The sequence below is a fragment of the Elephas maximus genome, chromosome 3, assembly GCF_024166365.1.
Source record: "Elephas maximus indicus isolate mEleMax1 chromosome 3, mEleMax1 primary haplotype, whole genome shotgun sequence".
NCBI classification, from domain to species: Eukaryota; Metazoa; Chordata; class Mammalia; order Proboscidea; family Elephantidae; genus Elephas; species Elephas maximus.
In genome coordinates this window covers 210,315,258-210,332,755 of record NC_064821.1, presented here as the reverse complement: position 1 = coordinate 210,332,755, position 17,498 = coordinate 210,315,258, and the positions used below count along the sequence as shown (strand labels likewise).

General features: G+C 48.1%; 1 protein-coding gene across 4 annotated transcripts in view; it reads right to left on the bottom strand.

Moving 5' to 3' along the window:
• The window catches only part of URB2 (URB2 ribosome biogenesis homolog), a 43,960-nt gene that overhangs the window by 14,137 nt on the left and 12,325 nt on the right, over window positions 1-17,498 (bottom strand). For all 4 annotated transcript variants that reach the window (XM_049881189.1, XM_049881191.1, XM_049881192.1 and 1 more), the window contains 3 exons: window positions 7,825-11,143; window positions 5,262-5,422; window positions 1,404-1,514 (listed from right to left, as the gene is read on the bottom strand). In XM_049881189.1, coding sequence (XP_049737146.1) covers window positions 1,404-1,514; window positions 5,262-5,422; window positions 7,825-11,143 — 3,591 coding nt within the window. The remainder of the gene's footprint in view (window positions 1-1,403; window positions 1,515-5,261; window positions 5,423-7,824; window positions 11,144-17,498) is intronic.

The following is a 17,498-nucleotide window of genomic DNA, read 5'->3' as shown; positions in this document are numbered from 1 at the left end:
ATAGGGTTTCCGAGGAGCAGCTGGTGGATTCGAACTGCTGCCCTTTGATTAGTGGCTGAGCTCTTAACCACTGTGCTGTGTACATAACAATATTTCCCCCCAAAAGATCATTAGTTCCATTAGGTCTACAATTACACTTCATTTGTTAAATTTTTTAAAAGTCATCTACAGTTAAAGACTTTGAATTATTTTTCCAAAATAAAGAGACTCAAGACAGGGAATAGCTCTAAGCTTATCCACGTAACCTTGGAAACTCCACGTGGTGACTCTCTCCTACTCAGACACCACCATCTGTAAAGCAGACCAGTGAGGTCTTGTGGGGTCCTGAAGTCTCAGCCTGTCCCTCATCATGCTGAACCCTGTGCTGGGTAGTCTGGCTGTGCTGACTTCTTGTTGCACCGTTTGCATTTACGTAAGCAGTTTTCTGCCCGGTGCTTATGACAGCCCAGACCTGCTGTGAACACTGTCAACACTGTGGTCGCGCATCGGCACGGTCCCTCTCCCTGCTGAACCCTGCATGCTTCTCCTTCTGATGCTCACAACACATGCCAGCTAAAGGCAGCATGCCTCACCTACCAACTCATCTACCAACGCACACGGTTTTCCTGCAGGAAAACAACAAAGAAGCAAAACAGAAAAACAGCAGGGAACACGAAGTTTACTTGGAGACCCTCTCAGGTACTGAAGGCTCAGATTAGCACTGGCAGTGATGGTAAAATAGATACGTTCTTTAAGCATACTTGTTTCAGAATCTTTAGAGGGCAGAAAACCTGAGACATCCCCAACTTGAACTAGGGTTTTGCTCCAGGGACACAAAAAGTCATGTGGCTGTTGTGTATGTTCACAAGGTGCCAAAATTTGACATTTGGGTAAGATTCTAACAATAGCGTCCTATCTACACCACTGCCACCCCAACCTATAAAGCCATTTTTTTCCTGACTGTACCACAGGCCTTAAGCACACACACCCACACACGCACAATGCTACAAATGAATGCCTGCACTAAGCTGATAACAAAATTTTTCTTGGAGGATCGGGGGAAGGAAGCCGCAGAGTTCCTCCTCATCTGTCTTGTTAGCAGCCCGCCTCCAAAGAGCCTCTCTCATGGCCACCTGCCTTCTATCACTGCCCGCCTAGAGCTCCTGCACGCTCCTACCGCCCTTCACGCCACCTCCGAGCCATGCCTACTGAAGACACCAACTGTGCTCCAACAGACTGAACCACATGAAATCAGCATTTATAGATGCTTTACAGGCATCTTCAAGACACAGCCACCAAACACACAAGTGCAGAAAATCAGAGAAGGCAGAGCAAAATATGTGACTTTTCTCCGTATATGAACAGACAACTGCAAAGAGAAGGAGGGAACACAGATGGAGTCCACAACTCCAGCGGGTACTTACAGTCAGAGCTGTGATTATCTGGGGGCTCGCCAGCCAGAACAGACTTGCTTTCTCTCCACCGACTGGGCAGCTCAGCAGCAACTTGATCAGTGTAATAGCTGACAAGACAGCCTAAGGCAAAAGGGGAAAAAACTTAACTGCAGGAATAACCACCTCTCTCTTAAGAAGGATCCTCTCTCAGAAGACGCCTGGTCACTGGTATCAAAGTGACCAAGGAGAAGCCCGAGGACTGTGATGTCAACGGACGTGCGTGAGGTCTGGTTTATGCTGAGTCGGGAGGGTGATGCCTTTATATCACCACACAGACAGGGAAAAAGGGAACAAGATGAGCAGAACTAGGCAAAGGAAGGGTCTTTTTAATAACATCTCACTAAACCAAACATTTAAATGTAACAGAAAAGTGAAAGGCACGAATCTACAATGGTCTAATTAATACAGATCCCATCTCACTGAGATCCTATCGGTAAAGCTGACACTAGCTGTAACTTAACTGGGCAAAAGCACATATGTTTATGGGTAGAAGGAGGAGGTGGAAGAAAACAGAAAATACAACCTGATTAGGTGCCATGATCATGAGTGATTTTTCTACACCGTGAGAACATGTGGGAAGGGAACTAACATCACTGAGTGTCGCTATGTCTGACCCTGCGGTGGGCATTTCACACGAGGACTTTTGGTCTCACACCAGCCTCCTCCTCCTCTAACACTGCGTATGCACCAGAGAAAAAACCCAAACCAGTTGCCGTCGAGTTGATTCCATGTGTTGTAAACCCATGTGTTGCATAGGGTTTTCAAGGCTGTGATCTTTTAGAAGCAGATTGTTGGGCCTTTCTTCTGAGGTGCCACGGTGGATACAAACCACCAACCTTTCTGTTGGTACTCAAGGGCTTCGAGGTGTGGAACCCCCGTGGAGAACACAATTTGGCCTTTGGTCCTGTTCCTGAGAGCCAGACCACACCTGAGGCCAATGAGTGGGGGCTGACCAGACCAAGAGGGACCGCCTGGGGGCTCGATGCTGACCTAGCCCCAGGTGGTAAGGGATGAGAGAGAGGAGGGGCTGGGACCTGCTGACCTAGCCTCAGGTGGTAGGGGATGAGAGAGAGAAGGCGCTGATACCTGCTGACCTAGCCCCAGGTGAATGGGGATGAGACAGAGAAGGGGCTGGTACCTGCTAACCTAGCCCCAGCTGAAGGAGGATGAGAGAGAGAAAGGGCTGGGACCTGCTGACCTAGCACCAGGTGAATGGGGATGAGAGAGAAGGGACTGGTACCTGCTGACCCAGCCCCAGGTGGCAGGGGATAAGAGGGAGAAGGGGCTGGGACCTGCTGACCTAGACCCAGGTTAAGGAGGATGAGAGAGAGAAGGGGCTGGGACCTGCTGACCTAGCCCCAGGTGGTAGGGGATGAGAGAGAGGAGTCTGGGACCTGATGACCTAGCCCCAGGTGAATGAGGATGAGAGAGAAGGGGCTGGTACCTGCTGACACAGCCCCAGGGTAATGGAGATGAGAGAGAGAAGGGGCTGGGACCTGCTGACCCAGCCCCAGGTGAATGGGGGTGAGACAGAGAAGGGGCTGATACTTGCTGACCTACACCCAGGTGAAGGGAGATGAGAGAGAGAAAGAGCTGGGACCTGCTGACCTAGTCCCAGGTGAATGGGGATGAGAGAGAAGGGGCTGGGACCTGCTGACCTAGCCCCAGGTGAATGGGGATGAGACAGAGAAGGGGCTGGGACTGGCTGACCGAGCCCCAGGTGAAGGAGGGAGAGACAGAAAAGAGGCTGGGACCTGATGACCCAGCCCTAGGTGGATGGAGGTGAGACAGAGAAGGGGCTGGGACCTGCTGACCGAGCCCCAGGTGAAGGAGGATGAGAGAGAGAAGAGCTGTGTGGGCAGCTGGAGTCTGAACCGACCAGGGACGGGAAGCTGACATCTCTACAGGACGCAGCTGGCGTGTGGAGTGCGGTTGTTACCCCCCGCACATTTGGCACCAGAGGTGGATGATCTCGGGCTCTCTGGGCTGGTCTGACAGTGCACACTGGCACAGCGAGTGGAGGAGGGGAATTAGCTAGTGAGAACCCGCGCTGCCTGCACCGCCAGGGCCTTCTTGCACAGCCGCAACCCCGGCAACAATTCCAGATTCTCCCCCCTGCTCTTCCTTTCCTTTTCGCACCCTCGGTTACCCGCAATTAACAACTCTGAGATCCCCACTCCAGCCCTGGCTTCTCACCTGAAGTCCAGACCCACTTTTCAACTACCTGCAGGATGCATCGATCCACCCAGACCCACACAACCGGGCACCACCTTTTCTCATCAGTGTTGTCACACTCACACACTCTGTTCCAGGCAGACCGGCATGTCCACTGTCCTTGGCACACACACCAAGTTCTCACCTCCCTGCCTCTGAAAGTACCCTCGTAACAACGTCCTCCCTTCCTCCCTGCTGTCCCCATCGGAATCACTGCCGCTCTTCAAAGCTCAGCTCAAGTCTTACCTATGGAAATCTGGGGATCTGACTGGTCTCAAAATGAATCAGGACCTGCTTTTCTCTGGCTTACTGAAGAGAAAACCACTCAAGGCGGGGCCTCTTGTGCTGCAGACACACACAATCAAAGTCTCCAGACAGATGTGCACGCAGCTTGGGGAGGGGCGGGCTAAGGGGCAGAGAAGGCTACACAGAGCAGCTGAGCCCTCTCCCCAGCCCCGTCTCCTCGTACAATGTAGATGTAAGTTCTCATTACTGCCCCACTCTGATCTGCCTTCCACTGAAGCTTCCAGTTTACCCTCTTGCTCTCCTCTCACGCAAATCAAAACCCACTCCCTGTGTGCTGATTATAAGCAGGAGCCAAGAAGCCACTCATGAGGCTGAAGAAGCTTAGAGCCAGAAGACCTTGCCTCTGATCCAGGCCCTGCATGTTATTAGCTGTGGCCTTCAGCATGTTCCTCAATCTCTCTGACATCCACTTCCTTGTCTGAAAACTGGGATAACATCCGACCAACCTACTTCATGGGGCTGTTTGCAGTGTGTGAAGTTCACACAGAGACACTCTGATATACGCAAGACCAAATGCAAGTGCAGGGTTTTATTAATTACCTCAGTGAAGGGCAGCTTGCTAACCTAAATGATTCGCAAATGATGGGATTCAGGTAGTCAAGTGAAGTCAAGTGAAATTAAACCAAAAAGTGTGAGAGAAGCTCTAAGCAAAGGAAGAACAGAATTTAACATTTTTATGTGTTAACATTATGTACTAACCAGCATTTCATGTAGTAAGAGCATATATTTGCAATTTGAAAAAGTTCTCCTTTCAAAAATGTTTTTATTATTATTAGGTGCTGTCACCAACTCATAGCGACCCTATGTACAACAGAACGAAACACTGCCTGGTCCTACGTCATCCTCACAATCCTTGTTATGCTGAAGTCCACTGTTGCAGCCACTCTATCAATCCATTTCATCGAAGGTCTTCCTCTTTTTCGCTGACCCCTCTACCTTACCAAGCACAGCTTTTGAAAAATAAGGCACACTTACTTTGAGGCCCAGGCCCCTCCAGAACTCATAGATCTATGCCATCCATAAACAACTCCTATAGTCATTATCAGAAACCCTGGTGGCGTAGTGGTTAAGAGTTCTGCTATTAACCAAAAGGTTGGCAGTCTGAATCCACCAGGCACTCTGTGGAAATCCCATGGGGCAGTTTTACTCTTTCCTTTAGGGTCACTATGAGTCGGAATCAACTCGACGGCAACGGAATAGTTGTTATCGGTTTGATTTTTCTGTTTGTTGGCTTAGTTTTTCCCATTAGCTTTCCCACCTGAGTCCACCAGGAATCTGTGCCTGCCATAGCAGGAAAGAAGCCCCCACCTGCAAATCTGCTGTCCACATGTTACTGACATCCAGTCCTTGGAGAACACACCGCATCACCATCCGGAAGTCCTCGGTTGTCCCAGCCGCCAACATCTCAGTAAACAAGGCTCCCAGATGAGGCTCCACCTCCTGAATCACCTGAACTGGAACTTCCGGATCTGTGTGGACAAGAAGCCCAAACTGTGAAGACACGACAATGGGGACAGGGGAAGTGAGAATCGCCATGTGATGAGATGTACGCAGCCATTAAGGTTTGAGGGCGTGGAGAATACTCCTCAGTGCTGGAAGCCAGAGTGACACACACCTCAGCCTTCTCACACAGTCCCAACCTCAGAAACACACATGGGTGCATCTGTATGTACACACGTGCACATGGAAAAAGGGACATCTAGCAATGGGTAAGGAGCCCTGGCGGTACAGCAGTTAAGAGCTCAGCGGCTTACCAAGAGGTTGACAGTTTGAGTCCACCAGCTGCTCCTTGGAAACCCTATGGGGCGGCTCTCCTCTGTCCTATAGGGTCTCTATGAGTCGGAACTGACTCGATAGTTTGGTTTGGTTTTGGTTATTCTACTGTCAGAAGGCATTCTCTATAACAACTCGTCTTTATGAGCTGAAATTACCTCTAAGTTGCCCCTGAGGGTACAGGGATAGCCCTGCTGGCTCATCTGCTGCTGCTCCCTGGTTATGGAAGGGACTGGAACACATCTCTGCTTGCCCAAAGCCTTCAGCCACTTCTCACCTGCATTTTGTCCCCACCCTTTTCTAGGCAGAGCCTAAAAGACCAGGGTCACCGCTAAGATGTACAAGGCCTGGGCCCACTGGCAAAGCTCTGGGCATGTGGTCTAAGGGACAGTGCAGCAGCCAGGCCTCACTCATCCTCTATCCAGGACCCCAGGCTTCCACTGCACCAACCACAGCTGGGCATACTCTGCCCCAAGTCAGAAGCACCCAAAGTCCAGGAATGATACAGCTGAGGTTTAAGAATTACTTAAACTCACAGGGTGGAAGGGAAAAAAGGGACACAGTGTTCTGTGTAAACAGGGGCAGGGGAGCCTGGGCTTCAGACCTTCAGCTGTCATCTCTCAGGACGTTCAGTGAAAGCTCAGTAACTAGTCATAATTAAAGACAATAGTTTAGCCCTCGCTAAGGAGGTGAACACCATACAGCAAGAGCTGCTGACAGAACAAGCCAGGACAATGTGATACCAAAGTCTTTTTAAATGAACCCACAATCAAGCCAGAGAGACAGAACGGTTATTGACAGGGAGACAATAGCCACATTCTTCAGGCCACAGCACTTAAATTCTGGCTCTGGCCCAGGCAGACCAGGTGGCCTTACTTTCTAGAAGGCTACACTTAACTCTTATGTATCTGAAGCACAGTCTGTGATCCCTCAATCAAGAAGTCTGAGCGCACAGGGTAGCTTTGCATAGCTTATCTACAGGGAAGCAGAAATACAGTCATGTATCTTAAGGGTTAGGCTTGGCTGATGGACCCCAATCTTCATCAAAAGGCTATCTTAACTCTAACCCCCACCCTCAATAACAACCCAAAATCCAAAATAAACAACAACAAAAACAAACATGCCAAATGTGGTAGGTGCTATCTTTCAACAGGGAAAACAAAACCCTTGCTGTTGAGTTGATTCTGACTCATAGCGACCCTATAGGACAGAGGACAACTGCCCCACAGGGTTTCCAAGCAGCAGCTGGTGGATTCGAACTGCCGACCTTTTCTTAACCACTGTGCCACCAGGACTCCTTAAATAGGAAAGAGCCGACCTATTAACCTTTAACTTAACTACAGAGGATAGAATCTTTATGCACGAAGGCAGTGCTTCTGTGCTGCAGACCCGATTAGGCTGCCCTGGGAGGGTGACATCTGACTGTAGATGAATCACAGCTGGCCTCTGCAGAACAGAGTGTCCACTCAGACAATGAACACCATGGGCACTGACAGCCGCTGGTCACCGCACTGAGGGCGAGGGCTGCTGACCAGAATAAGGTACCACTCCCACCCTCACGGGATTTTATGAGGTTCCCTATAAATTACTATGCATTTCAAAAAGGTTGTCAGATTTTACATTTTTCTAAGTCAATTTATGGCACCAACGATCTGATACTGAAAAGCCTACTACTAGCGGTGAAATTCTCTCAGCATCAGTGATATAAAGGTTGTTTTATCTATGTTAATCATTAGGGGCCAAGACAAGTTAAAGACTGAAAAAGAAGAGACTTATATACGATGATTTCCAAAACACTAAGTGAAAAAGCAGGGTGTTGAGCAATGTATGTAGAATGCAGCCATTTGTGTAAAAAGGGAAAATTGCTTATGTGTGCATAGAATATCCATACATACTGGAAATGAATTCCTGGGAGTCAGGGCTGGAAGCGAGACTTTTCATGGCTTACCATTTTGTACCTTTTGACATGCATTCCACATGTTAATTTATTACCTGGTCCCAAAACAGGAGGGTGGAAAAACTCGCCACACAGGCCCCTTAAAAAAAGCTGCCTTTTATCACAAACTCTACAAAACTCGCTCAGGAGAAAATGCCATACCTGTAAGAATTCTTCTCACAGAATGAAACGTGGAGGTAAAAACGGAGTCCTTCTTGGGATGGAGTTCTGGGGCCAAAAAGAAGAGAGTTAAAAACCGCAAGGCTGCCTGAAAGGCTGGAACGTTGGCTGCTAGAGCCGGCAACTCTGACGCTATCTGAGAGTAGACGGTCTGGTATAGTGGAACCAGCACTTTGTCTGTCACTTGGGGAGTCTCTGCCTCTCTCTCCCTAGAGTGCCGGCTCATGTCTGCTTCCAGGAGCGCGGTGACGGATGAGAGGAGGGCCGGGGGCAGGCGCCGGCCAGAGGCCCCGGGCTCTAAGCAGAGCTGCAGCACAGCCCCCGTCTGCAGAACAGCCTGCTGCAGCAGCTCGGGCAGCACCTCGGAGGGTTCCCGGTGCTGCTTCCGTTCTCTGACAAACGGCCCCAAGACTTGGCACAACTTAGTTAAGGACACCAGCAGGAGCTGCCTGCCCAGACAAGTCTGGTTTTCCTGCGGGTTGCCGGAAGCTGCTTCGGTGTCTGGTCTGCAGCTTGAAAGAAATGCGATGATTTTCCCAAAATTGAGCACCAAGCTCAGCTTCACCTGGATGAGTATCTGCATCAGCTGTTCTAAGAATGTCCCGATCTCTTGCAGAAATTCCAACCACGAGGGGTCATCTGTATCAACGAGAAATCGGCTACTGGCTTTGAACAAGGAGGTCAGGATGATCTGAAAAACATCACTGGCATACATGATCCTGAACACCACACGGGCACTCTTTCCCCTCTGCAGGAAACCAAGAAGCCGGTAGCAGGTCGTCAGAAACTTGAGGGGCAGTGAGGGGCAACTGCTCCCCAGCCTGGTGATGGCCATGGACAGTAACAGAAGAAAGCAGTGCAGGTGATAGGCTGCCAAGAGACTGTCCAGCTGCAGAGCAGAAATCACTTCCAAAAGCTCCAGGATGCTTTCCAATTGTCCTCCATCCAGCTCGATGGGGCAGTCACCCTTGACCAACGATAGCAAATTCTGGGCAATTTCTCCTCTTGGCTCTATACGCTCAGGTCCAACATTTGCAAGTCTGTTTTCCCAATAAGCCACAACTGTGTGGTCCTTTTCAAAAAGCCAGGGTAGCTGCTGACTGAGAAGACCCACGTCACTCTGGGCACCAGAAATCAGAATGTTAGTACATCTTGCAATTACACACATTAAGAAAACAGAATGAAGGGGCTGCATTTCTGGAAAGAGAGGGCTGTGAAGAATGGCCTTTGATAGCTTTTCAAGGGTGATACAAGGCTCTTCATCTGACGGGTTTTCTGGGGCTTTGCTCTTTGGTAAATTCCTTAGCAGGACACTAGCCAGGTATCTCACATCATCCTGGCAAAGGTAAGATATCAAAATTGTGAGATTTGAGGCAATCAAGTACCAGTGTGCTATGGGGTAGGTGAGAGTACTCACGGTCCCCACATGGCCATCCCAGGAAGCCATCGTCCTTTGACTCAAGCTCTCTTTGCCAGAACGAAGAATGTAGGCAGCATCATATCTCAAGGTCTGGAGCGCTTCTTCAGACTGGAAACCAGCTTGCATTAAAGTCCTTTTCATCTTCTGCAGATACAGCTGTTCTAGGCAATACCTGCCAAGAGAGTCAAACTGAGCTGTGAGCTTTTCTATCTTCTTCCAATGTTTCGTTTCTATACCTGGGAGCAAAGAATGGAGGTTTGAGCTCTCCAGAGCAACACCTGTAAGGGGCCCGGATACAGAGTGATACTGGCTACAGTTTAAACTCAGCATTGTATCCACCTGGGCCCACGTGTAAGCAAGCAGCAGTGCAGAGTCACTAACCTTCTGTTGCCACAGGCTGAGTGCTGGGCCCTGGGGGTCAACGAGAAGGCAGAGCAAGGGCTGCACCAGCCCGTGGAGCATGCTCTCCATCAAACACTGAGTCCGTCTGACCACAGGCAGCGGGGTGCTGCTGTCCAGGCTTCTCATGTTGAACATGACACAATGTAGCACTGAGCTCAGTGACAGCGACTTCAGGGCCATGTCGGTGTCACCTAGCAAACAAGGCAAGACCAAAGACTGGAACTTCTCCAACACAAGGGCCCACGTGTCCAAGATCTGATTTGGGGGTAGCTCCAGAAGGCATTCACGGAGCACCAAGGAAGGGCCTGAGGACAGAAGAGGCTGCCTCAGCTCCTCAGCAGCCGGACGACAGAGCACATCCAGAACGCCCTTGAACAACCAGGGCACTTGTCGGAGTTTGGCATAAGTCTGGAACAGAGTGTTAATAAGCACCTCCTGAGCTTTCTTGGTTCGAAACTCTGTGACTTCTGCATCAACCCATGCTGCGGCCACCAGGTCATCCAGGTCTGGCTCCAAAATCAAATGATTCAGAGAGATCAAAATCTTGAGACAGCGGAACCAGGCTGGCACTGATGCTTGCGGATGATTTATCAGCAACTCGGCCAGACGGCGGTAAAACTGGAACTGAACCTCCCCGTGCCGGATCCTGTCGGCGGCAACGTTGTAGATGTTGTAGTTGACCACTACATTTAGAAGCTGTTCCACGACCAAAAGTTCTGTGGTCCAGTCTGATGTGGACAGGGCTTTTACCTGTTCCTCCTCTAGACGTGAAATTCTCAAGCAGCCAAATAGCTTGGGGAGCACATGGAAGCACAGCAGTTGGTTCCCCTCCCTGAAGTAAGACTCTAGAAAGAGCCTATATAGCAAGGCCACTGAGCTGGCCACAACAGTTGCCTGCAGGGATGGCTCACAGCAGCCAGCATCTACCAGCTTGGCGACCATGGTGTCAATGGGTGTCAGAAGGTTTTTCATAGCCCCCATCTTTGCATTGCCTTGCTGCTGTTCTAGGAGCTCTTCTTTATAGGAAGGAAGCAGCTCGGGCTGAAAAGCTCCGCCTCGAAGCAGGGCCTCTATCTGATTCCTAATGTCCCGGCTCAGGGCCTGCCGCAGCTGTCCCTGGCCGCCCTGCGCCCACTGGCCCACCGAGAGTAAGTGTCGCAGGACCAGGCAAGGCTGGAACAGGTGCCCGATCATTTCCCCAAAGGCACGTTTCGGGTTTACCTGCTGCTGCTGGATCAAGAGATAATGGCCAAAGGCCAGGTGGATGACCTCGAACAGCTGGGCTACCACAGCTCCTCCTGGCTGCTTGCAGGCTGACCGGCACAGCTGGCTCAGGAGTGCCACCATCAGCTCCTGCTTGGCGACATAAATGACAGCAAGGGCAGGTGTTGAAAGGATGCTCCGGCAGCAGCTCAGGACAGCACAGATGTTTCTCTGGGATCCCAACAGGGAGAACTCGGCTATTCTTTCATTTATGATCTGAAGATTTAAAGAATAAAGAGAGGTCATTACTAACTTATCACCCTAATCCCACACATACACAATAAAAGTACATCGGGATCAATGAACTCACTCCTTGCCTTCAGCTTGATGAGAAAGAATGCCTGTGTGATCATATAAATCACCTGACATTTGCTCAGTGCTCCAAGGGAAGGCAAGTACCTCTTCTAATTACATAGCAATCTCCTACCAACATAAACAGGGCAGGGACCAATATCCTTGTAAATCTGCTGCCCCTCGTTGAAGAGCTGCAGTTTGTAAGCTTTCCATTCCAATGGTTATTTCTTCTTAGATCCTAAACCTACAATTCAGCTTAGATGCTACAAAGTGGACGGTACTTTAGGCCTGACCAAAATATATTTTCATAGTTAATTAAACTTTTTCTATAGCAAAAACAAAAAGTACCCTTGAAAAGGAGAGCAAATGTTGCCAATTACTACTTATTATGGAATAGACCCACAGTCTACTGCTTCTGAAACTCCCAAATTCATCAACACCAGAAATTAACGATGGCTGGGCAGATTCCTAAATTCACTCATGTTGACTTGCTTCCACCTTTCAGAATCTAAGAATCAAATCTGACCTGGTTCAAAAGGGCCACATAAACCAGAGACTCCATCAGTCTGAGACCAGAAGAACTAGATGGTGCCTGGCTATCACCAATGACTGCCCTGACAGGGAACCCAACAAAGTCCCTGACAGACCAGGAGAAAAGTGGGGTGCAGAACTTAAATTCTAGTAAAAAGATCAGACTTAATGGTCTGACTGAGACTGGAGGAACCCCCAAAGTCATGGCCCCTGAATGCTAGGTTAGCCCAGAACTAAAACCATTCCCAAAGACCACTCTTCAAACAAAGATTAGACTGGAATATAAAATGCAAAATAATACTCATGAAGAGTGTGCTTCTTAGTTTAAGCAGATACACCAGGCCAAATGGGTGGCTCCTCTGGGGAGGCGGGATGAGAAGGCAGAAAGGGACAGGAGCCGGTTGAATGGACATGGAAACCCAGGGTGGAAAGGTGGAGTGTGCTGTCACATTGTAGGGACTGCAACTAGTGTCACATGACGAAATTTTGTATGAGAGATTAACTTAAGCTGTAAACTTTCATTTAAAGTATTATAAAAAAAAAATTTGTCCTGGTTGCTAAGCCATCAGTTGCTCAGAGTTAGGTACTATTATCTCCACACAAGTAACTACCGGTGGTGGACCTTACAGTCACTCTGGAAATGCTGAAACAAAAACGGTTAAGTCCTTTAATGCCAACAGACTACCACAGTGGTCTCCAAACTGTTCCACATTCACACCCAGTGTGTGTGATTTGTTTATAAATCGTAGGCATGTACTACAGAACTCATGTTTTAGATAAGTTATATAGGAAATAAGTTATAAAACACACACTAAAATAAAAATTAAATAAGCATGATGTTTAAGAGATGGTTTAAGATTTTCTTTCCACCACTTGTCCATCAGTCTGTTGTACTGTGGTGGCTCATATGTTGCTGAGGCAGGGAACTATGCCACCAATATATCAAATACCAGCAGGGTCACCCGTGGGGGACAAGTTTCAGTGGAGTTTCCAGACTAAGACAGACTAGGAAGAAGGACCTGGTGATCTACTTCTAAAAAAACTGTTCAGTGAAAACTTTATGGATGGTAGTGGAACACTGTCTGACACAGTGCCAGAAGATGAGCCCCTCAGGTTGGAAGGTGCTCAAAATATACCTGGGGAAGAGCTGCCTCCTCAAAGTAGAGTCAACCTTAACGATGTGGATGTAGTAAAGCTTTCAGGAGCTTCATTTCCTGATGTGGCACAACTCAAAATGAGAAGAAACAGCTGCAAACATTAAAAAAAAAAAAAAAAAACCCGTTCCTGTCGAGTCGATTCCGACTCAAAGTGACCCTATAGGACAGAGCAGAATTGCATCATAGAGTTTCCAAGGAGCGCCTGGTGGATTAGAACTGCTGACCTTTTGGTTAGCAGCCATAGCACTTAACCACTACGCCACCAGGGTTTCCATTAATACTGAGGATGTAGAAATCACGAAGTATGAATCTAGGAAAACTGGAAGTCAAAAAAATGAAACGGAGAGGGGTGGAGCCAACATAGCATGCCAGACAGATACATTATGCCGTCCCTCTGCAGCAAAGACGTGAGAAACAATAAAACAGATAAACATCAGTCCTAGAACCCTAAGCATCAAATGAAGGGATAAACAAATAGATCAAACACCAAATGGAAGAAGAACCTGAAGGAAAACAGAGAACATGCAGAGATATGGAGTGAAGTCCCCCACCAACTGAGATGGCACAACATCGCCAGCTTGGAGCACAGTGACAACCACGGACAGGGAGTACGAGAAGGGAACTTCACAGAACTCCCAACAGGAGACAGTGCCCTCCCAGAGAAATATGCTTTCCAACCCCTTATGCTTCTGCCCTGTACACCACCTCCACCCCTCTCAAACGGCCACGCTGAGATGCCTTGGCTTGACAGCTACCGGCCTGCCGCCCGCCTGGATCCACCCCGGCCCTACCTGCTGGCTCCTGCCATGTCATTTTTTATTCCCTTTCCTCTTTTTCCTTCTCCCTCCTACCTAGCCCATACCTCAACTCTACCCCTTTCTGTCAGGCCAGGCTGTGCCATCTTGGCTAGACAAAGCTAAAGAGATACTGGCCCCACCCACCAGCTACTGCCAAGCCATTTTTCTTTTTTTAATTTTTCCTCTTTTTCTCCCTCTTTCTTCTTTTTCTTTCTCTCTCCCACCTAGCCAGTACCTCACCTCCACCCCTTCCCACTAGACCATGCCATGCCACCTTGACTAGACAAGGTTAAAGAGACACCAGCCTGCTGCCAGCTGGAGTCTGCCCACACCCACCTGCCAGCTCCAGCCACATCATATTTTTTATTATTATTTTTCCCTTTCGTCCTTTTCTTTCTCCCTCCCACCTAGCCCGTACCTCACCTCTACCCTTTCCTGCTGGGCCACTCCACACCACCTTGGCTAGAGAGGCACTGGCCCACTGCTAGCCCAGGTCTGCCCAGCCCCACCAACTGACTCTTGCAGCAACATATTTTTTTCTTTTCTTTCCCCCTTCCACCTATCCTCGTACCCAACCTCTACCCCTTCCCACAGGGCAACAACGTGTGGCCCTGGCTAGAAGGACACAAGCCCAAAGCCAGTCCGGGTCCACCCCGCTACCCACCTGCTGGCTCCTGCCATGCCATTTTTTCCCCCTTTCTTCCTTTTCTTTCTCCCTCCCACATAGCCCAGTACCTCACCTCTACCCCTTCCCGTTGGGCCATGCTGCACTGTTATGGGTAGAGAACTGACAACCGGGGTCGCTCCAGGCCCACTGCCAAATCCCACAGCACCTTGTTTTTTCTTTTTTCCCTTTCTTCCTTTTCTTTCTCCCTTCCCTCCTTTTCTTTCTCCCTACCACACCTCTACCCCCTCCCACCAGCCCCACAGCAGGTAGAGAGCTACTGGCCCACTGCTGCCACATTTCCACCTGCCCCTGCCATGCCATTTAAAAAACTTTTTTTATCTGTCTGTCCGTCCATCCATCTGTCCATCCATCCACCCATCCATTTATTTTCTTCCCCTCCCACCTATCTCCATAAGCCACCTACCCCCTTTCTGCCAGGCTACACCACACCACCGTGGCTAAAGAGCCACTGGCCCACCACATATGCCACGTCTCCCCCTTTCTGCCAGACCCCATGTCCCCCTGCCCCACCCACCAGCTATGTCCTTTTTTTTTTTTTCCTTTCTGTCTCTTTTCTTCTCTTTGTTTCCCCTATCTAGCCCCATAGGTTACCCCCTCTCTTCCCACTAGACCTCAATGTACTGCCATGGCTGGAGCATTCCTGGCTCAGGCCTGCCTCCCTGGGCCCACATTGTCCACCCCCCCGCCCCCGCCGCTGCTACTCGACCAGCTGCTCAACAGAAGGAAGTGAGCTCGTACCACTGTCTGTCCGACGCCCCAGCCTATCTTGCAACGGGCTGTGAATGCTCTCACATCACTGGACCAACACCAGGAGGCAGGCAGTGCCCACCCAGTCTGCCCTCAGCCATCTTACCAAACCAGTATACAGTGAAGCAGGCTCGTCTTGCCTGCTGCTGCCCTGCCCACCCAGACAAGGTGGTGAAAGTTATCATACCCACAGATGAGCAAGCAACAAAGCACATCCAGCCCCACACCATGACATAGCAAAACAAAACAAAGAACCAGGACAAAACAAATGAACAATCAATAAAGAAAATAATACCTTAATATCTCAGAGACAGCAGACAATAACAACACATATAATAAAAGCAGACAAGACGGCTCTAGCAAGTGACTAAAATAAAGAATCAGACGACCTTCTAGTAGAAGAAAAGGCAGTGAAATTACCTGGCACGGTATTCAAAAGACTGATATCTACTGCACTCCAAGAGATTAGGAAAGAAATTAAGGAAAACACAGACAAAACGATAAAAACAGCTAAAATCAAGGAAAACACAAAGCGTCTGGGGTCTTAAAAGCTTGTGAGCAGCCATCTAAGATACATCTATTGGTCCCATCCTGTCCAGAGCAAAGGAGAATGAAGAGAACCAAAGACACAAGGAAAATATTAGTCCAAAGGACTAATGGGCCACAAGTACCACAGCCTCCACCAGCCTGAGCGCAGAACAACTAGATGGTGCCTGGCTACCACCATCGGCTGCCCTGACAGGGATCACAAGAGGGGTACCCGGACAGAGCAGGAGAAAAATGTAGAACAAAATTCAAATTCACACACACACACAAAAAAAGACCAGACTTACTGGTCTGATAGCGACTGGAGGAACCCCTGAGACTATGGCCTCCAGACACCCTTTTAACTCAGAACTGAAACCACTCCTTAAGTTCCCTTCAGCAAAGACTGCACAAGTCTATAGAACAAATAATAACACACGTGAGGAACACGCTTCTCAGTTCAATTATGTACACAAGACCAAATGGGCAACACCTGTCCAAAAGCAAAGACGAGAGGGCAGAAAGGGACAGGAAAAACATACAAATGGGAATGGGGAACCCGGGATGGGGAAATGGAGAGTGCTGACACAGTGTAGGGATTACAACCCATGTCACAAAACAATTTGTGTATAAATTGTTGAATGAGAAAATAATTTGCTCTGTGAACTCTCACCTAAAGCACAATTAAAAAAGAAAGTAAATAACACGGATAATGGAATTAGCAGCCAAGAATACTGAAACCAGTTATTATAACTATATTACATATGTTCAAGAAAGGGCAGGAAAGATTGGATGTGGCAAGTAGAGACATGGAAGATACAACAAATTCCAATTGAAACTTCACAACAAAAAATGCACTGGATGATATTAATAGTGGAATAGGCACTGCAGAAGAAACGAGAGGTAAATTTCAATATACAGCAATAGAAACGGCCTAAAATGAAATTCAGAGGAAAAAAAGAATTAGAAAATAAAAGGGCATCAGCAAGCAATGAGAAAACCCAAGGAGCATGTAATCAGAGCAATGTATAGTTAGAATCTTGAAAGTGGGGAGTGGGAGCGCAAAAATATTTGAAGAAATAACCCTCAAATTTTCAAATGTCTCCAAATTTTAAGCACAGAGATGTAAAAAGCTCAATAAACCCCAAGCATAAGAAACATGAAGAAACTACACCAAGACATACCCTCAACAAATTGCTTAAAACTAGCAACAAAGAGAAATCATTAAAATCAGCCACACACCAAAAAGACCTATGACAGAGGAACAAATGTAGTAATGACAGCAGTATTCTCGTCAGAAACGACACAAGCCACAAGAGTGCGACACACATGCTTAAAGTCCTGAAAGAAAAAACTGTCAACTTCATATTCTACACCCAGAAATGAAAGCAAAATGATAACATTTTTAACAAACAGTACATGAAGGAATTCACTGACACCAGATCTGCACAAGAAACGTGAAAGGAAATCATTTAGGCAGAAGGAAAACGATGTCACGTGAAAAAGTGAATCTACATAAAGAACACGAGAAATGGTAAATATGCGGTAAACATAAAATCCTCAAAATTATTTTTTAAATCTCTTTAAAAGATAATAGACTTTTTAAAGCCAAAAAATAAAAGTAAGAAAGGCAATATTGTGTGAGATTCACAGCATATGTGGAAGAATATGTGTATTATTGACTGAATTGTGTCCCCCCAAAAACACGTGATGTAGATCCTAACCCTCTACCTGTGGTTATAATCCCATTTGGGAATGTGTTTTCTTTGTTATGTTAATGAGACAGTATTAGTGTAGGGTGTATCTTAAATCAATCTCTTCTGAGATATAAA